The 22,520-nt window shown below is 55.3% G+C and overlaps 6 protein-coding genes across 6 annotated transcripts; all 6 read right to left on the bottom strand.

Annotated features, from left to right (window-relative positions):
* Window positions 1-32: 32 nt before the first annotated feature.
* On the bottom strand, window positions 33-873 carry JCM15063_001612 (uncharacterized protein; the record flags this gene model as incomplete). The annotated part of the gene is made up of 2 exons (XM_076680597.1): window positions 33-306; window positions 386-873. 2 exons carry the CDS (start codon window positions 871-873, stop codon window positions 33-35), a joined length of 762 nt encoding a protein of 253 aa, XP_076532247.1.
* A 427-nt stretch (window positions 874-1,300) lies between these two features.
* Window positions 1,301-2,568, bottom strand: PXP2 (Pxp2p; the record flags this gene model as incomplete). The annotated part of the gene is made up of 5 exons (XM_076680596.1): window positions 1,301-1,796; window positions 1,870-1,946; window positions 2,025-2,075; window positions 2,154-2,270; window positions 2,398-2,568. 5 exons carry the CDS (start codon window positions 2,566-2,568, stop codon window positions 1,301-1,303), a joined length of 912 nt encoding a protein of 303 aa, XP_076532246.1.
* A 361-nt stretch (window positions 2,569-2,929) lies between these two features.
* JCM15063_001610 (uncharacterized protein) lies at window positions 2,930-4,844 on the bottom strand (the record flags this gene model as incomplete). Its single annotated transcript, XM_076680595.1, has 5 exons — window positions 2,930-3,312; window positions 3,389-3,747; window positions 3,821-4,137; window positions 4,204-4,524; window positions 4,668-4,844. 5 exons carry the CDS (start codon window positions 4,842-4,844, stop codon window positions 2,930-2,932), a joined length of 1,557 nt encoding a protein of 518 aa, XP_076532245.1.
* Window positions 4,845-6,601: 1,757 nt separating this feature from the next.
* Window positions 6,602-9,523, bottom strand: JCM15063_001609 (homeobox domain-containing protein; the record flags this gene model as incomplete). The annotated part of the gene is made up of 3 exons (XM_076680594.1): window positions 6,602-8,254; window positions 8,326-8,412; window positions 8,486-9,523. 3 exons carry the CDS (start codon window positions 9,521-9,523, stop codon window positions 6,602-6,604), a joined length of 2,778 nt encoding a protein of 925 aa, XP_076532244.1.
* Window positions 9,524-14,184: 4,661 nt separating this feature from the next.
* On the bottom strand, window positions 14,185-16,483 carry JCM15063_001608 (bZIP transcription factor; the record flags this gene model as incomplete). Its single annotated transcript, XM_076680593.1, has 3 exons — window positions 14,185-14,981; window positions 15,045-16,127; window positions 16,462-16,483. 3 exons carry the CDS (start codon window positions 16,481-16,483, stop codon window positions 14,185-14,187), a joined length of 1,902 nt encoding a protein of 633 aa, XP_076532243.1.
* Window positions 16,484-17,336: 853 nt separating this feature from the next.
* On the bottom strand, window positions 17,337-21,111 carry JCM15063_001607 (uncharacterized protein; the record flags this gene model as incomplete). The annotated part of the gene is made up of 10 exons (XM_076680592.1): window positions 17,337-17,552; window positions 17,626-17,795; window positions 17,883-17,942; window positions 18,012-18,096; window positions 18,167-18,305; window positions 18,396-18,875; window positions 18,961-20,434; window positions 20,499-20,540; window positions 20,616-20,682; window positions 20,758-21,111. 10 exons carry the CDS (start codon window positions 21,109-21,111, stop codon window positions 17,337-17,339), a joined length of 3,087 nt encoding a protein of 1,028 aa, XP_076532242.1.
* Between the last annotated feature and the right edge of the window lie 1,409 nt (window positions 21,112-22,520).

Raw genomic sequence — 22,520 nt, 5'->3', positions numbered from 1 at the left:
GTCTCTTTAGAGGTGTATGTACTTGGCGGGTCTCATAGACCTAGAGCTTGTTTCGCTTCGAGTAGTTCACGACATTCGAGTGGACCTGGACACAAGTGCCATTCTGCTTTCGAGAACCCTACTAGGGTCAACCTTCTCGTCAATGACGAACAAGATGTAGATGTCGCTTCTCCTCCTTCTGCGTCTGTTGGTTTAGTAGTTGCTGGTGGTGGTGGTAAGGGTTGAGTCACGACTGAAGAAGGGGAGAATGATCCACAACTGAAATGAATCGAATGAAGTGTCGTCAAGGTGTCCAGTAGGTACTGTCTACAACAAGGGGTGGTAGGAGAATACGTCAATTCACTTTTTTCAAACACAGAAAAAAGGATCCAATAGTGGTTCTTACTTTTCAGGGATCGAGAGACTGTTGAAACTGTTGTCGGGAAGAGGTTCTCCACAATCTTCCAACATCGTAACCAATCCCTTTGATTGACTCTCTTCGACTTTGCCTTCAAACATGCCCCAAAACGTTGGGATTGGGACTGCGTTTGTTGGAAGGTTGACATACACTTCTTCAGTCTCGCGCATTAGACTCAAGACATCGGTACTGTATTTGAGTACGACTCGTTCTCCAGTGGGAGTCGTCGCTCGATACAAAATTGAATGGTCGCCTTGGATTCGAGGTCGAGTTGGATCGAGAGTCAAGAGGGGAGGGAGGGAACCGGGGAGGGTACGAGGTGCGGCATGAAGGTACCACAATGGAGAAGGGGGTAGAGTCCGTTGCAACAATTGTCGGGAAGGGGTCAATCGATTGTTGGCACTGATTGCGAGGAACGGTGCGTGCAAGAGGTACGCTGGGAATGGACGAGTGTCGAGTGGTGGATTCGACGCCATGTTTCGCGAGTTGATTCGAGACTTGCAAGTCCAGATCCGAGTCGGGTACGAGTGTTGGATACGACGCGCGAGCATGCGCTTGCTGAGAACTGTATACGTAGGCTGACCGAGTGGACAAGGCGTGGTGTGTAGGCGTGTTGGCGAACGAACGAGTTCTAGATCAAAACTGCTCGAGACGGTCGAACGCGGTCGCGCGCCTGCGAGAAGTCTATTTCATTACGCAACGAATCTATTGGCTGTACTTGCGTTGCTCAACTCCCGCAACTCGCAAGACTCGGGATCTACAGTCATCAAATCTCTCGGCCTGACGAGCAATCCGAAACCCTTTCTCTCTCTATGTATGCGCGTATTAATGTGTACCGGAACCGAATCCCGTTCGAAATATTTGCTATCATCAGCAGCAGAAGAGCTTGCGTGTACAATTGCCCTACAATTTGGCCCTGGTCGCAAATGTCGATTGTGATCCTGCAACGACCTCGACGATTCGATCGACTTGTTCAAGTACCCATTCACACCCTTGTTCACTCGCGAGCCAATCCTGACCTTGAACCTCTTCTTCTTCTTCCTCTCCCTTTCTAATTGTCGTCTTCGATTGATCAGTTCGAGAGGGTTGTCGCTCGAGACTCTTGCGTAATCCAAACACGTGAGAAGTGACTTGAGGTCCAACTCCTCCTTGAGCTCTCAAACACGCGATCGCTACGACCGAAGTCAACACTCGTCCAACCTTGGCATGACCTCGAAGTGCTCGAGGGAGTGGGTCTGCTAGTAGAGGACCATAGTGAGACGAGAGGATGTGTACTGGGAGGTCTGGGTGAGATTCCGATAGTTTCTCGAGCAGCTTTTGAGAGTGGGGATCGTAGATCGAGTTCCACAATGTCGTTGCCGAAGACAAGACCTGTTGGACCGTCTCGGGGGATTGTTCCCTTTAATCCCCGAGGGAAACCAGACTGAGCATTCTTGGGGATTTCCTTCTCATGAGACAAAAAAGAGACTGACCGTGTCGGTTTGGTAGAGAGTCGCTGCGCAACTTCAGGCTCGAGATGATTTCGAAGCGCTCCAAGCGAATTGATCGCCTGAAGCATAAAAAACAAAAGAGGGGATCAAAACGCACGCCTTGGGGTTTTCGCAGGGAAGAAGAAAGGGGTACTCACTCGAGGGATCCCACTGAACGAAATGGATTTGAGTCCAGCTTCTCTCAGGATCTGTTCGGCAACACGAGGAAAAGAAATTGAGTTGCGGAGAAGCGAAGAGGGGGGGGAGGCGAGAGGAAAGGAATGTACAGCAGCAACTTGACTCGCTGCATGAGCTCGATTCGGACCCGGTTCGAGATCCTTTGTCGCGTACGAGTACAGAGCACACAGAGTCGCGGGAGAATTGAGAGTGACCAATGCTGCTCCCTGGATAAAGAATCACCGACAAACCCGGTGTGTGGGGGAGGACGAGGTTTACGTGGTTACGAGTCAGTGGACGTATGGGACAGTACTTGCTTGCAATTTCGTTTCAAAGATCTCTTGAAAGACTCACCGAGAGTGTCAACCAGGTAGCAGGTCCAAGTCCATTCGCAGTAGCAGATCGAGCGAGTCCATCAAACAGGTTCAAAGTCGCCGTCGCCGATGGAACTGGAACCGGTCCGGGTTGAGCTCGAGGTGCTTTGATCAACGATTTGAGTGCAGGTGACAAGCGAACGGAAGCCATGGCGCGCGAGAGATTTCAAGGTTTGTGGAGCCGAGTGGGAGAGTCTCGTCAGGCGGTGAAACGATGACGCAAAACTCTCATTTAGAAATTAGAAATAGATTGATGATAGTGGCTTAGATTCCCCGAATTACTGCACGGCAGGCTAATTGATAGAACTAGTTGAAGGAGTAGAAAGAATGGAACAACAGAGGTACTAATGAGAATCAACTCTATGTAGGGGAAATAGAGAACGATCAAGAGAGAGAGAGACCAGAACAAATAGAAACACCTTTGACAACCCTTCCAGTCCAGCGGCTACAACGGATCCCGTAATGAATGAATGATGGTGGTACAGATTTGGAGTTGAACAACTGGAATTTTTTTATCGTCCGGTGTAGTTCTTCTCGACGTATCGGAACACTGGGTAGGTCACGGCGGCGAATCCAAACGCGAGTTCGAACCCGAGGTCGGCACCAAACTTGCCAAAAGTCTTGCCGATCGGTCCCGTGTACCACTCTTGACTCATTCCGAGGACGGCACCAGCGATACCGAAGCAGGTCGCGAGTCCAGCCGCAACTCCAATGGGGAGGTTCGAGAGCGTGTTGTACCCGTCGAGGTTGTACCGCTTGAAGTCGCCTCGACGGAAGATGAAGTGTTCCTCGATCAGGATGATCGAGTAGATCGCGAGCCAGTACGACAACAGGACGAGGAGCGTGTCGAACCACGACTCGAACGAGTTGTAACCCGTGAGGGCGAGGACGATGTCTGTATGCACACGCCAGCCAAAGGTCAGTGAATCGGCACATGGTAATCAGGAGAACAGACACCGAAAGAGACTGACAGATGACAGTACAGACAATGCACAGGAAGAAGCGCGGGATGAGTTGGAAGTATTTGCCAAACGCTTGGAACGTCAACGCGAACGAGTAGACGTTCGGGATGTTGTTCGCGACGATCGACATGGCGAGCACGACCAGCAGGAATCGGCCAAAGCCACCCATCGGGCCGATGAGCGGTGCACCGAGGAGTCCTCCAAGTCCTTTCTCGTTGTACGCCGCCTCCCAGGTCGGTTTCGAGGTGAAAGTCGACATGGCGAGCGCGCCGAGGCACTCGAGGAAGACCATCGGGATGTTGAGACCAAAGTAGGTCGAGAAGAAGACTTTCCAGTCGGGAGTGTCTTCGGGAAAGTTGACCGTGTAACTGAAACAGGGCCAAACGGAGGAAGCGTCAGTACAGCGGACGAAACAGTTTCAGGAACGGCGAGGCAACATACTCGGCAGCGAGCGAAGTCCATCCAAGTGCGAATCCGGCAACCGTTCCACCGAACGAGAGGATCGAAGCGGCTTCAGACGATCCTGCTCCAGCGAATCCACCCTCCATGAAGCGGCCGGCTTGTCCGAGGTAGATGATGAAGATGATGAAGACGGGGATCGACGAGTAGCGTTCAATCGCGTGAACGTATCGGTATCCGAATAGGGCGACGGCGAGTGTGACGAGAGCGATGATGATGATTCCAACGGGTTCAGGGAGCTGGTGCGAGTCGGACACGGCACGCAGCGCAGATGCTCCGACAATCGTGTTGATCGTCGACTGGACGGTTCGGAGCAACAAGAATCAGAACAGGCACAAGCGCGAGGGAGGACAGGCTGGGCTCACCCAACCAACGCAGGCGATACAGTTGAGGACGATGGGGAACCAAATGGCGTAGGGTCCGAACGAGAAACGACCGATCATCATCTGGCGGAGGCCGGTCGACTTGCCCCAGCACGAGAAGAGCGCGACGGGAAGCGTCAAAAGCAGGTTGAAGAAGAGGGCGGTAAGGCACGCGTCGGTTGCGCTCAAGCCAAACACCGACGTTGCGAGGGTGCCCAGCGAGAACGTCGAGATGGTCATGTTGGCGGATCCCCAAAGGTAGCCGGCATCGTAGATGGTCGTGTGATGACGTTCATCGGCAGGAACGCGCTCAACTCCTCGGACCTACAGGGCAAACAGGAAATAGAGTCAGTACAACAGCATACACGCGCACGCGGAAGGTTCGCGTGACCTCAAGGCGAAGTCGAGGCTACGCGCGAGGCGGGCCAGCACAGAAAAAAAAACGGCGACGGGCGACCGCGACTCACCTCGACTCCGTAACTGTCGAGCTTCTTGGCGACCTTCCAGAGCCATGCAACCGGGGCGGGCAACTCCTTGGAGCGGGTCTCGGCAGACGCGACGTCGGCGTCGAGTTGAGGGTGACCGCCTTTCTCCTCGTAGTCGAGGACTTTCTGGTCGTCGGACACTGTGCTGCTACTGCTCATCGTGGAACAGGGAGAGACTTTGAGTCGAGGGAGGCGAGTGCCGAAATCGGGGAGAGGCGGGGTAAGGACAGAGAGATGAGGAGAACGAGAGAAGAGAGAGAAAGTTCAAGCGAGATAGCGCGGCAAGGCGGAAAAATTTGGGCGGAACTTTTCGCAAAGCTCGAGGTCGCGCCACGAATAGATTTTTTTCTTTATCACCACGCGGCGCACGATAACGGTTCGTTAGCGCACGCTTGCGCCTGATCAAGGTGCTACTTGACCCCAGGCTCCCTTTCCTCTCTGATTCCCTTCTGTACAAACGCTCGTCGATCATCAAGTTTGTCCATCTGCGCGGTAGTTCTGCTTCTCTCGAGCAGGTAAACGAGTTGAGAAGGCTCGGCAATTCACGGCGTAGAGACCGAGTCCCGGCCACCCGCCGGAGTCCGTAAAATTTTCCGGTTGTTCTCTCGCAGATATCCACAGATACCGTATCCTACGTCTCGAGCTCCCGGGGAACGAGACGCAGCGCTCGAGAGAGATCCATTCAACTCCGTTCGCATTTGCCGGCATCACTCTGTACGAGTGACGCAACGCTGCAGGGTTATCAGAGGTCGCGCGTATACTGTAGTCCGACCTGCTGGACCCCGGACGAGTGCTGCAACCGACGATCGCTTCCAAATGGTCAAGCTCCACTCATCTGCCGTCATCTTTCGGATGCCTGTCCGTGTAGGGTCGATCCCATCCAAGTGCAAGTACAGCGGAAGAGCACGTTTGAAAGCTCAGATAGTCGTCTCAGGCTTCGAGCCTCGGGGCGTCAAGTTCTGCCTCACTTCTTGCTGATCCTGATGGATCCCTAGACCAGAGCGAAGAGGGTGGGGTGGAACCTGAGATCAAGTGCGCTCGAGCGAGAGAACAATATTGCGCTCGGATGCGAAAGCATGTAAGGAACAAGGTTCCTCACGACGAGATTAAGTCGAACTCACGACGAGGATAAGTCGAAGTCTGATTTCTCCCACTTGAGTTTGGGACCCACCCCTGAGGTGTGATTATGTTTGCTCCTATTATGTTTGTTTATTGTGTTTTTCATATCTTGTTGATTAGCGCTGGGCTTCGCTTTCTCTTCACGCATTTGCTGATCGAGATTGCAAGCCAGGTGCGCCTCTTTGTTGTATCTCTCTCTTGACGCATTTGCTGATCGAGATTGCAAGCCAGGTGCGCCTCTTTGTTGTATCTCTCTCTTGACGCATTTGCTGATCGAGATTGCAAGCCAGACACACTATTGGCCTCTCAATCTTCAGTACTTGCGAGTGAGGTTAACCCGAGCGTTTTCCTTTCAAAGCAGTTCATTCGAAGTTCTCAACCGCGCGCCGCTTTCTAGCTTTGCAGGGGGCTCTCGTATTCGCTTGTCTGTAGACACTCCTGAAAATGCACCCAACTAATCCTACTTGGAAGAGCTCGTATGGTATGAGAAATTTCGAGTATCTGAATTTCGTACGACAAATGAGTAGGAAGGGTTGAAATAGTACACAGCACGAACAACTGTTTTTCTCGAGGGGATCGAGCATCTAAAACGGGAGGCAAAGAATGGGACAGGCATGGATGAAACGAATGAACAAATCAATGAAACACAATCGCTGGTACACCTTGAAACACGCAAGAGAAAGAAAAGAATACAAAACGGGAATGGAAGCGACGAGATAGGCACAATGGATGAGGAATAGAGAGGGGAATCAAGTGTCTTTCGTGTGATGGTCGAATGGGTGGCGAGAAATAGATCGTCACTTGTCGCGATCGCGATGCTCGCTACTCATGCTCGTCCTCGAGCTGCTTCCGGCACTGCTGCGATGGTTTGGTGAGCTCGCGCTGCCTTCGTTGCTCGCGGTACGAACGGATCCGTGTGTGCCGGACCCTCCGAACTGCGCCTGCCAACCTCCAGCGCCAGTTGGAGGTTGTTTCTGGTAACGATCTCGTGTCGAACCGGACGGAGGATGACGGAACTCGAAGCTGGCCATGCTCGATCGAGTGGGTGCGGTCGAAGAGGCATCCGAAAGGACCGAGTTGCGACCTGCAGAGTTGCCTACTGTCATCGAAGTAGACGAGAACGGGACCGGTGGGGCTCGCTGGATCGGAGATGTCATGTCCGACGGCAGGGACAGGTTGATCGGGAACGTCGAGATGGGCGCGAGCCGCGGAGGTCCAGGATTCATGTCCGCTTTCGAGGGACTCGACGATGCAGCAGACGCGATTGGCGCCATGAGTGCTTTGTCCGCTTCCGACTTTGCCCCCGGTCTCGGTTTCGACGGGAATGTCGCAGAGTCGCCCAACACGCTACGCAGGGGCGGCAAGGTCGATCGTGCGGGCAGGTGTCGGCCGGCATGACGGTACGCCATGGCATCCATTGCGACGTCGAGCAAATCTGGAGATGCCTCGCGCACCACTGAAGATTGCGCTCGCTGCGCCTCGATGGGTGGAGGGTGGAACGCAAACGGAGATGTCGAAGTCGTGGCAACCTGCGCTGCTGGGGGCCGCGGAGATGTCGGACCGGAGATACGCAAGCGTTCGAATGAAGTAGATGGCGGCGGAGAAAAGAGCACGCGACTGAATGCCGGCCCTTGAGAAGAAGTCACTGCAGACGCATGCCCAGGTCGCGAGGATTGCGAGGACGACGGTGGTAGTTCCGGACGTGCCTGGGTCGGCTGCCGCTGTTGGTTGTATGCTTGACCGTTCGAGGGCTGCGACCGCTGCGGTCCAGGGCCATTGAGCAGAGCCGAGAGCGACGGGAGCTTGACGTCGCTGCCAGAATTCGAACCTGCAACGCTCGCGACCGATTCTGTCCTGATCCGACTTGCGGGCGCTCCAGAATGCTCAGAGGGAGCGGCTCGATGCGGGAAATAGAGTTTGGACGCCAACTGTCCCGATTGATGGCCGACGGAGAAATGAGGCTGGTACGTCGTTGGAGAGGCGACCACGCGACTATTCGGAATCGTTGGGCGACCGTACTGTGACGGTGCGTAAGGGTGTGCTTGACGGGCATCGTTCGATGACGGTGATGGCCCAGAAGCAGTCGAGACAAAGCTGTTGCGGCTTGCGACCGAATCGACAGAGACCTGTCGAGACAGCTCTGGGCGTTGTTGCATCGTAGCCTGGTGCGTGAGAGCATGCGAAGCGGACGACAGGTTCGTAGGAGGCACCGTGACGGGGTGTGGAGGTGGGACGCCGTAGCGAGGGTCGAGTGGCAAGTGACCTTGTCCATGCTGAGGATAGCGGTGAGCAGCATACGGGTCGACTGTTGGGGGACCGTATGGATAGTGAGGGTGTACAGGAACTCCATGGCCGAGCGGCAGCGAGTGTGTGGAAGAATTGCTCGGCATGGTCGAGATTGCCGCATCCTGGGCCTCACGGTCACGAACGCGCTTTTGGGATTGCCGCCGCTGTAACAGCGATATCAGACATTGAACAGTCAAGGTCGAGTTTCACGGGACGGAGGGCAAGATGTGCTCACGTTCTGGAACCAGATTTGAACTCGGCGCGCGCTCATTCCGATTTGGGCTCCAACCTCTTCGCGAGTCTCGGTCGAAGGGAAGCGAGTCTGTGTCAGGTACGGGAGCGCGACGATGAACGTTAGTAACAGTCGATCGAGCCGAGCACAGGATTTCGCGTACCTTGGCCAGCAAGGCGTTGAGTACAGCTGTTTGCGCTGGGGTGGTCAGGGTTCGCGAGCGTTTCTTCGCGGGCTCTTTTGACCCGTCACCTCCATCGGACGCCCTTGCCCTCACTTTTGATTTCGTACTCGCGCCAGTCCTGAAGGTTGCGACGCTTGCAGCATCGTCATCATCGAAATCGTCCTCGTCCTCGCCTGCCTCGGTGTCTTCCATTTCAACGTCCCGTGGTGAACAGGATTGCGAATCTGCGAGCGAATCGACCGTACTCCGACGGTGATCGCGGAACTCGCTCCCTGGCAGCGGCGGCGACACGCTCGACTCGGGCGCATGTCCGTTCGCTTCCCTCGGTCGCGTCAAATTGTGTTGCTGCTGGAACCCATCCTGACCCCATGCTGCAGCCCCCTTCGTACGCTCCTGTTCGATCCGGACCAACTCGCTCGCGGCATCCCAATCTGATCGCTCTGCTGCTTCCCGATGTCTCCGCTTCGTACCTTGGGCACCTGCTCCTCCCGCATTGCGCACTGTCGAGGCGAGCGAGCCAGACGAATCCTCGCGAGCGCTGGCTGCACTCGGGCGAGTCGGGAACGGAGGTGCTGATGTTGACGGGAACGGGCCGTGGGACGCGAGGGCGAGCTTGGCAGCGCGCTGACGAGACTCGAGCTCGACCTCTTCAGCAGTCAAAGCCGAAGGTGGTGAAGAGCCAGTTGCAGCGCTGGTTGGAAGCTGCGTCGAAGACGACGACGATGATGAAGGCCCATGTATCGGTTCGAACGCGCCATGCGGGGTAGATGACTGCGATGGTGGTGGTGAGGACGGACGTGCGAGTCGTGCTGCCCGCTGCTGGTCGCGCTTCGCTTTAGAGACCGAGGGGAAGAAATGCGTCGGAGCCGGGCGCGGAAGCGAGTTTGGATTGCCAAACGCTATCGTGGTGATGTCGCGGAGCGAGCCCCGACGAGCAGCATCGAGCAAAACGGCCGCGCCCGTCGCAGCTGAAGTCGACGAGGCGAGAGGAGCGGCAGCGGGCGCAGCGCCAGCCATTACGTGCGGTCCGAGGTTCGACCAGCGAGGACGTGAGAGAAAGCGGGAGTGGCTCGAGTGTCGACGTCGGCGGAGAGGGTCGACTTTAATATCGCAAGGTGATCGAGTGGAATTCCCGCAGAGGAGCGAGAGTGGGCGAATTACGAGGTCCTGAGTGTTGCAGGTCTGTAACGTTGCCGTGGTAACCTTCCTTTCCCCTTTCGTATGCGAGTTCAAGGCGAAGCAACCGCCGCGCGAGCTAAAGGGGCGGACGGCAAGCGCAGTGACTAGCGAGTTGGCAAAGGAGTGGCGAGCTTCAGGTCCGGTGTCTGATTGCAATTGTGCGCGATCGAAAGTGGGAAGCACGGCGGAAGAGGAGAGGGCATGCAACTTTGGGATAGATTGAGTCGCCCGTCCGGGGCAAGGTCTAGACCAGGCCGCACGCGAGCCAAAAATGTCTCTCCTTCTCGTCTCTCTCGCTGCTACCTACCCGTTCTTTCCTCCTTCAGCTGAGGTGCGCGTGCTCACCTCAGCCCTTGAAATGGTACTTGAAAATTGATTTAATCAAAGCTCGGAGGTGCCGACCTTCTTAGTAATGATCCTAAGTTCCGTATGTTCGCTTCCTGCTGTCGCGGCTCGGGCGCATCCGCCTCGGCCTGTCGCACAAGTAGAGTCCGTCTGAAGGCTTCGCGGCTCAACGTTGAACCTTGCCGACCTGGCATGTCCGTCGAGAAGGTATGCATGGACCCCTTGAACCCTGCGCGGTGGAATGTTAGGTTCGAATCAATCGTCCGCTTCATCACGCTCGAGACCTAGTCTCGGCTCCAACTATCAAGGCTTTCATTTTCGTTAATATGGTCGCGCCTAAGGTCTTGTCCTCCATTCCTACGGATTATTACAATTCGTCCGTCTTGTCGAGACCCCTTGTCTGTGCTGCTCAGACATGTGTGGTTTGACTGTGGGCTCACAGCCCTGTGCTGTGAGTCGGGAAAACCCACTAGTGACCAGCTGAACAAGTGTTGTTTGTATACTGAGTGCTGAGAGCGCTTACAGAGGCCCTCATCCCGTGATGCTCTGGCAACGCCTCTATGATTGTCGCGTTTCGAGCTCGAAGCACGTCCGATCAAGAAGAGCTAAAAGCTCAAGGAGCCTCGGGACGATTGACAGACGAAGATTAATCGGCGCTTCGAGAGCAACTGTCTGCACAAGCGTGGGAAGCTTTGCTGTTGCATTTTAAAGCTTGACTATGTAACACACCTGGGGTAACTCGTACGGTTTGAAACATGGGGAGTGCTCGTTTTACAGTTTGCAACGTATCCTGCAAGTGAGCAAGACTCTGGTTGTGCCACCACTATCAACGAAAGACAAATTCATGCGGATACTCATGCCTACTAGTACGTGTGCATGTGCTCTCCTCCTTTTTCTCCGCCAAGCTCAACCAACAGAGTGACTCTGCCTAGAGCCAAGAGCGAGAAGCGCATGAAGCGATAGAGCGCACGCGAGATTGAGAAGGTCCTTTCAATCTTGCATAAGAATGGATGAAGGGCCGCACGGTACTTGATGAGTATAGCTAGAGTCGGGAAGGGAAAGAGGTAAGATGCGGAATTCGCACAGAGAGAAACGAGATTGCATCAAGCACTGATCAACGGACCCTCCGAGAGGACAAGCAGAAAAAACCCAGGAAGTTTTGCTTCGCTGAGACTTATGGGAGTCTGACCCTCGGTCCTGGTGTACACTCGACGACATGTTCTTCCCGCACAAGCACAAACTCCATCCAACCACGCTCGACGTTGTCCACCACACGCTTCTGATTCTTTCTGGTTCACTGCAGGGCCCTTATTCTCGTCATCCAGTTGACTGTCATACGAGGGTTCAGCTTTGCCGAGGTGCTGTCCGAAACGAGACCTACTGCTTATTCAACGTATTCCAGGTTCGTCCGCCCGCTACCAGGTTTTGACATTGCAGGTCGAAGCTTCTTCTTGATGACCGGATTGCGCTTCGGTCGAGTTATCTTCCGAAGCGACTCCTTGCCTCTTTCCGAGTTCTCCTTCGCGGTCACTACCGCCTTTCAAGGTCGCATCTGCGCCAGACTCGGCGTGCTGGCCCACCCTGGAAGTCGACGCCGGGGCCGCGGTAGTTGGCAAAGCTCGCTCTTCGAGGTCGTCAGAGCCAAGCTCAGTGTCGGAGCGGACCTCAGTGTCAGAGCCGACCTCGGTATCAGAGCGAACCTCGGTTTCGGAAACTGCGCCGATGCGATCCGAGTTGCGAGCTGGTTCTTTGTTGTCAATAGCTCGATGGAAGAGACTTTGTGACCGAATTGTCGGGAGTGTTCGAGCGGTCAACAGGACGGATGATGGATCTCGTGCCTCCTGTTCGCAAAGTCTCTTCCATCGAGCTATTGACAACAAAGTTGACAGTCGAGCTACGCCAGCAATCTGGACGGAAAGGAACGAGGAAGCTTGTTTCGCAACAGTCGCCGCATCCAGGGCGAAGTGAAAAATCGGTATAACCTCACAACTGAAGCTTCGATGGAAGGATGTTTGTCGAATGAAAGCGTTGCGAGATTGGCAAGGGCGCGAGGAAAGAAGCAGCTCATTGACTTTTGAGTGATACTCTTTGTTTGCATGTACACGACGATTAGGTGCATTCCGGACTCACCTTTGACGCTCCTCCAGATAACGCAAACGGTCTTCGAGATAGACGAGCAAGTCGAGCAATATAGAGTAGTTCGTTTCTCCATTCTCGCGCTTGCGGGTCTTCACCCTGTGGACCGTGTCGAGTATGAGGTCCTTGATCTCGATCGTTGTTTGATTAGGCGATAGCCGTTCCATAGTCAGAAACCCCACATCCAAATCTGACATCGGGTAGACCACAGGGAGCGCGAGCCGCCCGGTGAGGGTTCCTATGAGGTCGTAGACGGAACCGCTATCGCCTGATCAAACAACGATCGAGGTCAAGGACCTCATACTCGACACGGTCCACAGGGAGCGAGAGTCGCCCGGTGAGGGTTCCTATGCGGTCGTAGGCGGGGCCGCCAGGAGGAGCAAACGGCAGAGCGAGCTTGCGAGCGAGGATTCGGACATGGGTCTTGAACCGCTCACATTGCTCGAGCGTTCTTCTGATGAGGTGCGTTGTGTGCCGCTGTCGAACTGATCATCCTGCAACCGAAGTCTCAGTCACGGGGTCGCTCTCGGGTGCACCACGAGGAGCTCCCCATCGAAACAAAGACAGGCGAGATTCTAGGCGCGCAGGCACACAGTAGGAGAATAGGGAACGGAGAATAGCGTGAGCCCAGTAAGTGAGATGCGAGGCGGATAACATTGTGATAAGCGAGCCGAGGACGAGCGATGAGGAGCGAGGGGTGAGCGAGAGAAGTGAGAGTCAGCTACGGCCGCGACAAGACTGACAGCGATGACAAAGGTGGTGACGACGACGATGACGCGGTGACAGCGACGACGACACTAGATAGGCGAACCGGAAGCAGGGAAGCGGGGAAGCAGGGATCAGGGGAAAGGCAGCGAGAGAGAAGACTCACGAGTGTCGTCAGTTGGACACTGCGAGATGTGCCGTGGTGGCGGCCCTCAAGGGCAGTGAGGAATAGGGAAGCAAGAGCAGAACCGTCATCTGTCAGCTCTCTCATCCCCGCTCACTGCCGTTCGTCCATCGCTTAGTCACGGTGAGACAGGAGCGAACGAGAGGTTCGTGCGAATGTCAATGACGCTAGTGACATTCCTCGCTCGCGCACCTCATCCCGCCTCGAGTCGACCACTCGCCTCTACGCTCCCGCTGCCGATAGTAGTCTACGTCCGAGCTGAGGTGCTCTGAACTTGAGCCGAATCGATACGATGCCTGCGAAGAATTGAGAAGGACGAACGCATGTCGCCGCGGCGAACGTGAACTTGTGACCATTTGCTAGTCCAAGCTTCCTCGCCTCCAGGTGTGAAGGCTTATGATCCGAGAATACTCGATCACACATACTACAGTACCGAGCTTTTCTTGTTGAGGTGGTTCATGAGCGGTATGAGTCACTTACGTTAATCTAATGTAATTAACGATTACTTATCGAGCCCTAGCTCAGTCGAATTCTCTGTTTCTCTCTCTAACTCTCACTCCACTGATTGTTCAGTTTACGATCGTCTTACATTCCCAGTACAGGACGCGTTCAGTGTGGCACAGTGCAACGCTCGTGCGAGGTCAACAGATGAACGACGGGTGCTCTACTACGAAGCTGACGGCTTTGAAGGTTTGAAGGTGATCGAGCTGAGTAGAGACTTCACCTGAATGACTTTCGGGACAGCTGTACAGCAGAGGCACCTCCGAATTGAGTGAATCTCAAGCCATAGCAAAACCTAGTAGCTATAGTAAGTTTCGCAAGACGAACTGCGAAGTCTAGACTAATCTCGCTGCACGATGAGTATCAGTATCTCGAAACCGCACGTGTGACGTTGGAAGGCGTGTATAATATACTTCAGTCACGTGTCAAAGAGGGTATATACCTACTAGGAACGCTCAAAGGTGTAGACAAACAGTGTGTATGTACGGACGGGGATAAAGAAGGATATAAAACAGCTTTTAGGGTGGACGACAACCTTCGTCATCGGGGTTGAGGAACAACAAGAGAGGGGGAACGAAAGTTTTTATAGACAAAGAGAGATATTGGGGAGGGAAGAAGGTGAGGGCGATCAAGCATTGTTGACGGCCGAGTACGAGAAGTAGTCTCCTCCTTCTGCGACACCATTCGCACCCGCATGCTTGCTCGAAGCTACCCAATTGGGAGTTCCGGGGGGTGCAGACGATTGACGACGCGAAAGTGGAGGAGGTGCGACTTGTCCCATCAGAGCTTGAGCCGCAGGGTCGACGTTGGCACCTGGAGCGAGCGAAAGGTGGTTCGTTGCGCCTGAAGCAAAGTTGAGCCCGAACGCGTTCGGTTGCGAGTCGTAGCTGAACGTGGGAGGTTCAAACTGTGGCGGTTGGGCCGCGGCGGAGCGAGTCCAGATGCCGGTACCTGCCGCACGCGCGTTGTTTTCAAACAACGACGTATCGGACTGGCGTCGAGAGTGGACTCGCGAGGCTGTGACAGTCGCCGCGTTCGATGGGGTGAACGAGGGCGCGGCAGTGGCCTTCGGCATGAGCGCGTCTACCACCGGCATCATCGCGAGAGATGGCGGCGGCGCAACGCCGTGCGTGAACGCTTCTTCGACCGTGCCGTTGCGTGCGTAGTCCTCAATGTACGCATACACGTCGTCGGTCGAGCCCATCTGAGGTGCGACAGAGTAGTCGAGGTGCATGGTGCGACCTGCGAGTTTGTCGAGGAGAACGATTCCGCGTCCTTCCTGATCACGCTCGAGGTAGCCTTGAGCATGCTCGCACGAGCACCCTTGATGCGTCTGGATGATCTGTCGCAGGGTGAGGATTTCTTGTCGGAGTGCGAGCGCGGCAGCTTGCAGCAGTTGATTCTTGTGGCAGAGATCCGTGGCATCTGTAGTCGTGTACGCAATGTCAGTTTCTAGCTCCAGGTGCAGGGAAAGACACCGTAACGAACCTTGCTCGAGTTTGCCAACCTTTTCCTTTTTCTTCTGACGACTCTTGCACGCGGCGACTCGGTTGCGTTCGAGGAACTGTTTGCGTTTGAGCGAAGGGTCTGAAAGGTCGCCGTCGTCCTCTTCTGGCTCTGCGACCACTTTCTTTTGTGATGCGCCCTTCTTGCGTCCACCTCCTGCCCGTTTCGTCTTTGTTTGAACACTGGGAGAACCAGCGTCCGATACCGACGATGCGCGGGAAGGGCGTGCAGCCACTTTGCCTTTCTTGCTCGCGCTGCGAGTGAGCGGCGGCATCGGGACCGCAGCGACGTTCGCGTCGACCTGAGCATTCTCGCTCTGCTGACCCGCTGGTATCGGACCAAGCGGGAGAGGTTGTGCCTGCGAGAGAGACGGTTGTCCGCCAGCGATGAGGTAGTTTTGTTGTTGCTGGAGTCGCGAGAAGAGGTTCGTGTCTTGGCCGTTGACATCGATGTCACATCCAGTTCCAAGTGGACTCGGATCCTTGAGCCGGTCATTGATCACATACGAGTCGGGCGGAGTCGGTACTTCGGATGATTCGGGAGAAGCGTCACTGTTGCCGCCGGAAGGGATGCGAAAGTCGCTCAGTCCCGATGCGGTCGAGACGACACTCATGCGCGGACGTTTTGTTGGTTTGATGGCGAGGTTTGGCATCGCGCCCGAAGGCACTTGAGGCGGTGGTTGGGCGAGAAAAGGAAAGCTCGTTCCTCCCGGTGTAGTCACGGCCGGCGACGAGAGGGCACGTTTGCGTCCATTGTGAAGCGTGGAAGTCGACATCAAATCGAAGCCGTTCATTTGGCTGCTTTGCGGCGCAGAGTCGTCGATCGAGGAGGGTCCGAGCATGGTCGCGAGCGAAGAACGCCTCGTCTTGTCGCCGCTGCTGCTGCCGAGGCTCATTTCGAAGGGATTGAACTCGCTGCCTGAGACGTGATCGACCGACATGGACGGCGTGAAACCTCGGGTTCCACCCAACGAGCCAAACAGGGACGGCGTGAGGCCTGACCCGAACGACTCGTTCAGGTACTTTGTTGGCGTGTCGAGTCCATACGAGTATGTATGAAGATCGGCTGGAAAATAGAGAACACAGTTGAAGTCAGTATGGGATTGTTCAAAGGCGAGAGGGAGATGAATGCTTGTGATTGCGAGCCCTCGAACAAGTGCACTGCGAGAATCGAGTAGATCTAGAATCCCATCGGCTTCATTTACCCTCGTCCCAACAACGATCGACCTTCAGGAGGAGTTTCCAACTATACGATCGCTTATCCGAGCTGCCCTACGAGGTCCATTGAGGCAGAACCGAAACTTCCCCACCTCGCGCAAACTTGGTCCCAAGGTTCCCGAGTGCCGAACTGCAAGCGCCAGATCCCCAGCACGAACACGCTTGAGAAATTCGATACTCACACGATGGGTCAAACGGGGTCATGGTGGGGGAGGACTGGAGAGAGAGAGATTCTCGGCGGTCGACAAGAGAGATCTGATCGTAACACCGGTTTGGCTCAAACGTGTGTGTGGGGCGCGAGCTTGTCGATTGTGCGGTTGTTCAAGGGCCAAGTCGAATACTGGGGTCGAATACAACGAGTGCGAGCGTACTGTCGAGACTCGAGAGTGTGCTGAAGAGTCGGGTAGGTAGAGAGCACAAGAGAATCCACGCGAACAATCGAGAGCGAGGCGATGAAACGCTGTCGATCTGTCCGTTCGTCCCGATGCGATCGACAAGGCGACCGGATTCGCGTCGATTACGCGCGTTCAATTTATCTTTTGTATTCGCTCATTACATTCTCGTGAATGGGATTACAATACTGCGGGTTTTCCCCCAGCGACGTCATCGGCTTCGTTCGACTTTTTCCAAACTTGTACAGCTCTACCCGGCGACTGTCCCGAAGGTTAGTCCGAAGGTTGCGGCTACTGCGGCCTCATAGGGGGACCTCCACTCAGTTGAACTGTTGGACCCGTGAAGCGCGATCAGTGATTTGATCGTGATTCGCAGCTGGTGTCCGGCCGAATACCCATACAGTATCGCTCATCCGTCTGTCCGCGCGGACGCTCAACCTCGTCTATATCTCGGCAACGGGACCCGACGCGATCTGGAACCCCATGTTACTATGTACAGAACATTCAAAAGTACAAAATTTGCAAAGGGAGCAAGCGTATTTTAGATAGGTCTCGAGGGTATCTTTGCTGTGTCAGGAAAGAGAGAGAGAAAACACGAATGAAGCGAAAAAGACAAGAAACAAGGGATAACCAGAAAAAGGGAAATGAGGAAGGAACGAATCTTCTCAGAACCCTTGGTCTGAAGGAAGTGTTGGAGAAGTTTGGTAAGTCTGAGGTTGAGAGTGGTGGGTATGATGAGGATGCAAGTGTTGTGTAGGTTGTGACAAGGGATTCATGTCTTCAGTCGAACTATTAGCGCGTTGTTGTTGTTGTTGTTGTTGTTCTCGCTGATAAGTTCTCTCGGAGAGTCTGATCCGATCTCCCGATACCATCGTCGCAAACTTGATACACACATCAGATCGTGGCGAGATTAGCCATTATCGAATTGGGAAGTGAGAAAGTTGAAAAGCTCACCTTGTGCCCGATGGGCCAAACTGCACCAACTCGCTCCATCGCGTCGCACAATGCATCAACCATCTTGAGCCTTTGTTCAAAATAGGACGGGGGAAAGACGTCGTCACCACGGGGGACATCGATTCGACTCAGGTGAGCCGGAACGTTCTCGGTCCGATCGCGCGAATTGACTTTTTTGAGATTCGAGTCAGAGGCGAGGGATCAACATCAGCGCAGAAAGGACTTTTGTCAAGTGGTAGTAGCAACGAAGAGCTCACCTAATGCAGTCCAGTCTCCGATCGCATACTTGGCTGGGAACGCGACGCAATACAAGACATCTAATCGTAGACCATACCGGGTCAGTGCACCGGTCTAGGCCATCCATGAGAGGGGCACTGTGGGCTCACAGGGGATGAAGGAAGTGAACGTGTTGATCCTCGATCGTCGGAGTGACGTGCGAGCGTTCTCGTACCCAGCGAGTTGCGAGACAATCTGTGCAATACGGGTTCAGTCACTTTTTTACTCCCCTATTTGAACGCGTAACAGCTGGAGGCCGACGTACCTCGTAAAGAGAATGAATTGCTTCCCAGCATCGCTGCAAGCTGTATTCGGCAGTCCCCAGAAAGATGGGTGCGGTTGGATCAAACGGCAATTGTTTCAAGCCGGTCGAAGCGCGGAGATGGTGCAAATTGACAAAGAGACTTTTTCGATCCCCATCACAAAGGATGTCAGTATGCAAGACTCCTCTCGGTCGGAAAAATAGAACTAAACGGATTGGGCGCGGGTCTCACCAATTGACGAGGAGTAGAGTCATGATGACGGGTCCATCGACTCCTTTGTGTTGAGTCGCTTTCATCGCTGCGAGTTGACCGAGTTTGCTCCTGACGAAATCGAGCAACTTGTCCATCTCGAGCATGTCGTTGGTCGAGAAGAGTGGATCCATCGCAATGTTCTTGTTCCAAGGTCCTCCTGCAGGTGGACCTGAAGCTCGATACGTCTCGAGTTGAACTCTGCCTCCTACCCACGCGACTCGACACAACCATGCAAACGTTCCCACCCGTTTCCGTTCGTTGCCTTCTTTCATCGTTTCTTGATCTTCGGCTTCGAGTCCTTCGCTGGGCCACCACATGGGGTTGTCGTCAGACGAACACGTGCCCGTTTCGTACAGAGGTTCGTCACACGGCAAGAGGATCCGTAAGTCGGGTTCTGCGATTGCCGAAGGCCATCCAACACATCCTTGTTCGAATCGATCAATCACAATCACAGCGCACCTGTCAAAGAAAAAACAGATTCGAATTGTCAGCCCCTCCAAAACGCAAGCATTGCGAAAGATATACCCCGGTGTGGAAAACTCACATGGTCCTCCTACATTCTTCGAGCAAGACTCCATCGGTCGGCAACTCGTGCAAAGCGGGAGGTCTCAACCTCTTGTCTCCACTCGTGCCACATCTTTGACTCAACCTGTCCTCGTCCATCCTATGCAACCCCAACATCGCCGCGATGCGTACAGCTTGTCCAATACTGAGGAACGCACGTTGGTGATCACTCTGTCCCATTTCCATGAGGGCCAACAGGGTGAGCGCTTGGACCATCTCGACGGTCAACGAAGCGATCCTTCCTCCTGAAGGTCTCACTCCTGCTTGGATCGCGACTTCGACTTTGTCCCTCGCGGCATTGTACCATCGAGTTTGAAGCGCTCGGATCTGGGGCGAGTCGTGGTACGCAGCCGCAACCGCGAGGACGGCAAAGATGAGGGACAAAGAAGGAGGGGACGACAGTGAGGCGGGATGGCGCAAGGTGTACAAGAATCGAGGTCGATGCAAAAACGGGAGGTGTTGGTGAATCGTCAAAAAGTACAGGTTCGCGAGTTCGACCATGAGATCAATGTCGGGCAATTCTGCGGTAACCCACATCGTTGCGAGCTCTCCTTCCTCTTTCTTGACTCCGTTGCCATTCGGTATCCCTCCGTGATTCCCAAGCGACAGCAAATTGCGTTCGGGGCTCGCGAGGGCTGACTGGCTGTCGAATGGTTGACGATGTCCATTCGACGGCGATTCGTGTGGAAGCGTCGAAGAAGCGAGCGAGATCCCGCCGTATCCAGGAGCGTGGTATGCGGATCCGACTCCGGCCGGACTGATTTGGTGTAGAGAACCGGGGGAACCGCCTTCAACTCGAGCGTTCGGATGGTGAGGGTAGGGTGGGGCGACTGGCGAGTAATGTTGAGGGTTGATCAAGTCAGACAGTTGCGGGGTCGGATTCATCGCGAACGGGAACGATTGGAGGTTCGGACCGGGTCCGGCGAGAGGTATCGGCGAGTGGTTTTCACCCTCGACTGCACCTCGCGGGCTAAGAGAATCGTTGACCGAGGATGGCACGCTCAAGCGCGAGAGGTAATTGTCTGACTGAGCCGAATTGGGAGGAATCGGTAGCGGGAACGTTTCGGAATCGGGTCGGCCAAACGAGTGTTGGTGGCCCGGCGGCGGAGGACGTGAGGCATCGGGACCGTAAAGGTAGGACGAGTCGATCCCCTGGTGTTGAGGTGCATGAGGCGGAGGGTGTGGAGGAAAGTTGGCTTCGGGATCATAGTTTGAGAACTGCGATGCCGGGTTCGCCGAGACTGAAGGCGGGGAGTATCCTGCGTTTTCGGTTGCGGGCATGTTGAGTGCAGGGAAGCCGCCGTTGCTGTTGTCTTGTTGCGCACTGCCATTCGAATCGATGGATGTGGCAGGCTGCGCGAACTCGCGAGTAGCACTGAGGATGCGTTGGCGCAACATCTGATCGGGCGGAGTTTCGCCTCGGCGGTAACTCTCGATCTCGCGTTCGAGCGAACCTGCCCATGGAATGGTTCAGTCGAGTACAGAGTAATGACACAATTCGGCAAACGAGAGACTGACGGATACGCTCTTCAAGCTGTTGCGCGCGTTCTTGCGCTGGATCTGGCTCGTGGTGGGGGACGATGTCAGCTCAACGTCGTCAAAACGGAAAGCTTGAGGGAGAAAGCAGCAACTGACCTCCATATTGACAGTCATGGCTCAGTCTGAGGCAGGTTCCGCATTTAGGTCGAACCCCATCGCATCGCTGACATGGAAACAAAGTCAGGAATGAAGCTCTTGCGCGCGGGTTCGAGCTCGCGATAGGTTTCGAAAAGCTCACGAGCTTGCGTCTCCTGCACAGAGTACACGCTGTCCCTCGCTTGAGTGGAGGAGCGGCAGGATTGCGAACTTTCTTCCCTCCCGTCGGGGTGGTCGCTCCCGAATTGGCGCCAGGTCCTTTGCCGTCTGCAGTAGCTGCCGAGTCGTCGTGCTTCGAATCCAAGTCGTGAGAGTCCCGTTGTGCAAGGTCGTCGTCGTCGCGCTGGTCGGACGAGCGTTTCTGCCCCGCGAGGAGGGCGGGATCGTTGGAAGCGGACGGATAAGATCGATCGAACGCAGGTGGGCGGGGAAGCCCGGTCGGTGCTTGCTGACCTCGCTGAAGCGGGTACGGAGGCTGCTGGTGACGATGGTCCATCGTGCTGGGAGACCCTGCGATCGGATGTTCGGTGAAGTGAGATCTCCGTTAACGCGTTGCTCGGAATCGATGATGCTCTCGTTCAAGCTGGAGGCGAGGTTCGCGCGCACACGAGTTTGGCGGCGTAAGGCGGTGCCTAGCGATGAAGCTAGTCCGTGAGGAGAATCACGTGCAGCGCAGAGAGTGACCAACGCCTGTAAGGTTCTCGCGCGGGATCTAGAGCGGGGTCCCTTACATGCAACCTAAATAATTCATCCGAAAGGTCTCGCAATTTGGACAGCTCGAGAGTATTGCTGCATCCGATTCTCGAGAGATTACAAGGGCCCAGGCATCCCGGCACTGCCAGGGGAATACGCTCGAGGGTAATCCGAGTGTTGTGAATATTGTCGTAATTTAGCGGCTCCTTTTGTCTCCCCATCTTGCCGGCTCCTCTGGCCTGTACCCCACCCGACACTCTCGCACGATGCCAGCACAGAACCAGAAGCCGTCCATGTCGTAAGTCGCATCTCGTGCATCCCGCGTATGTTCGCGACTGGCCGACGGGTGCTCTCCCACCTCGTCGAGACGTACCCACTCGCACCCGCACCGTCCTCCCTCTCCACGTTCGAGGGTGCAACTGGGTTCTGACTCCTTGAATCGGCAATCACAGCGAGCTCAAGCTGCGTCGGTTGACCGAACACAACCAACGATTGAGGGAAGATCTCGAGCGTCAACGGGTCAGGGTGTCAGAAGCGAGTGCAGCGTGAGTCCCTCGTTTACCATCTCGTCCTTTCCAAGACATCCAGACCTTCGTCGTACTCGGGGGTTCACGCGTCCGAGATTCGAGACCCGAACCCGTAGTCCGGATAGTTCTCACAAGTCCACTGACCTCGCTACCGTTCTTGCGCCATCAGTTTGATTCGGTATTGCAAGACGACTCGAGACTACCTGTGCCCTTCCGTGTGGGGACCAGTGCAGAAGGGTGAAGATCCCTACGCCCCACAAGCTTCCGGAGGCGCAAGTCTCGTTTCCCCCCCCCTCTGGTCCCTCGCTCAGAGCCTGACATATTGTACCCTTACAGTGCTGTACCGTGCAATAATCTCTCGATCTAATCGCCGCTTTTCCGCCTCGTATGATGTCCTCAATATACCCCCCCTCCTCGAATTCGTTTCTCGTCCTTGTTCCCCTTCCCTCAACCTCGGCACTTGGCTCCTCAATCACTCATACTGCCGGCTTCAACTCTTCCCTCTCTCTCACACGATATCCGCTGCCGTTCTGCAACCTTATTCCTGACCGCCCTCGGTTGGGGGGGGGGGGGGGGGGGGGGGGGGGGGGGGGGGGGGGGGGGGGGGGGGGGGGGGGGGGGGGGGGGGGGGGGGGGGGGGGGGGGGGGGGGGGGGGGGGGGGGGGGGGGGGGGGGGGGGGGGGGG

The sequence above is a fragment of the Sporobolomyces koalae genome (genome assembly GCF_050403365.1).
Source record: "Sporobolomyces koalae JCM15063 DNA, S_koalae_JCM15063T_v1_ctg41, whole genome shotgun sequence".
Taxonomy (NCBI): domain Eukaryota; kingdom Fungi; phylum Basidiomycota; class Microbotryomycetes; order Sporidiobolales; family Sporidiobolaceae; genus Sporobolomyces; species Sporobolomyces koalae.
This window is presented reverse-complemented; position numbering and strand designations above follow the sequence as displayed.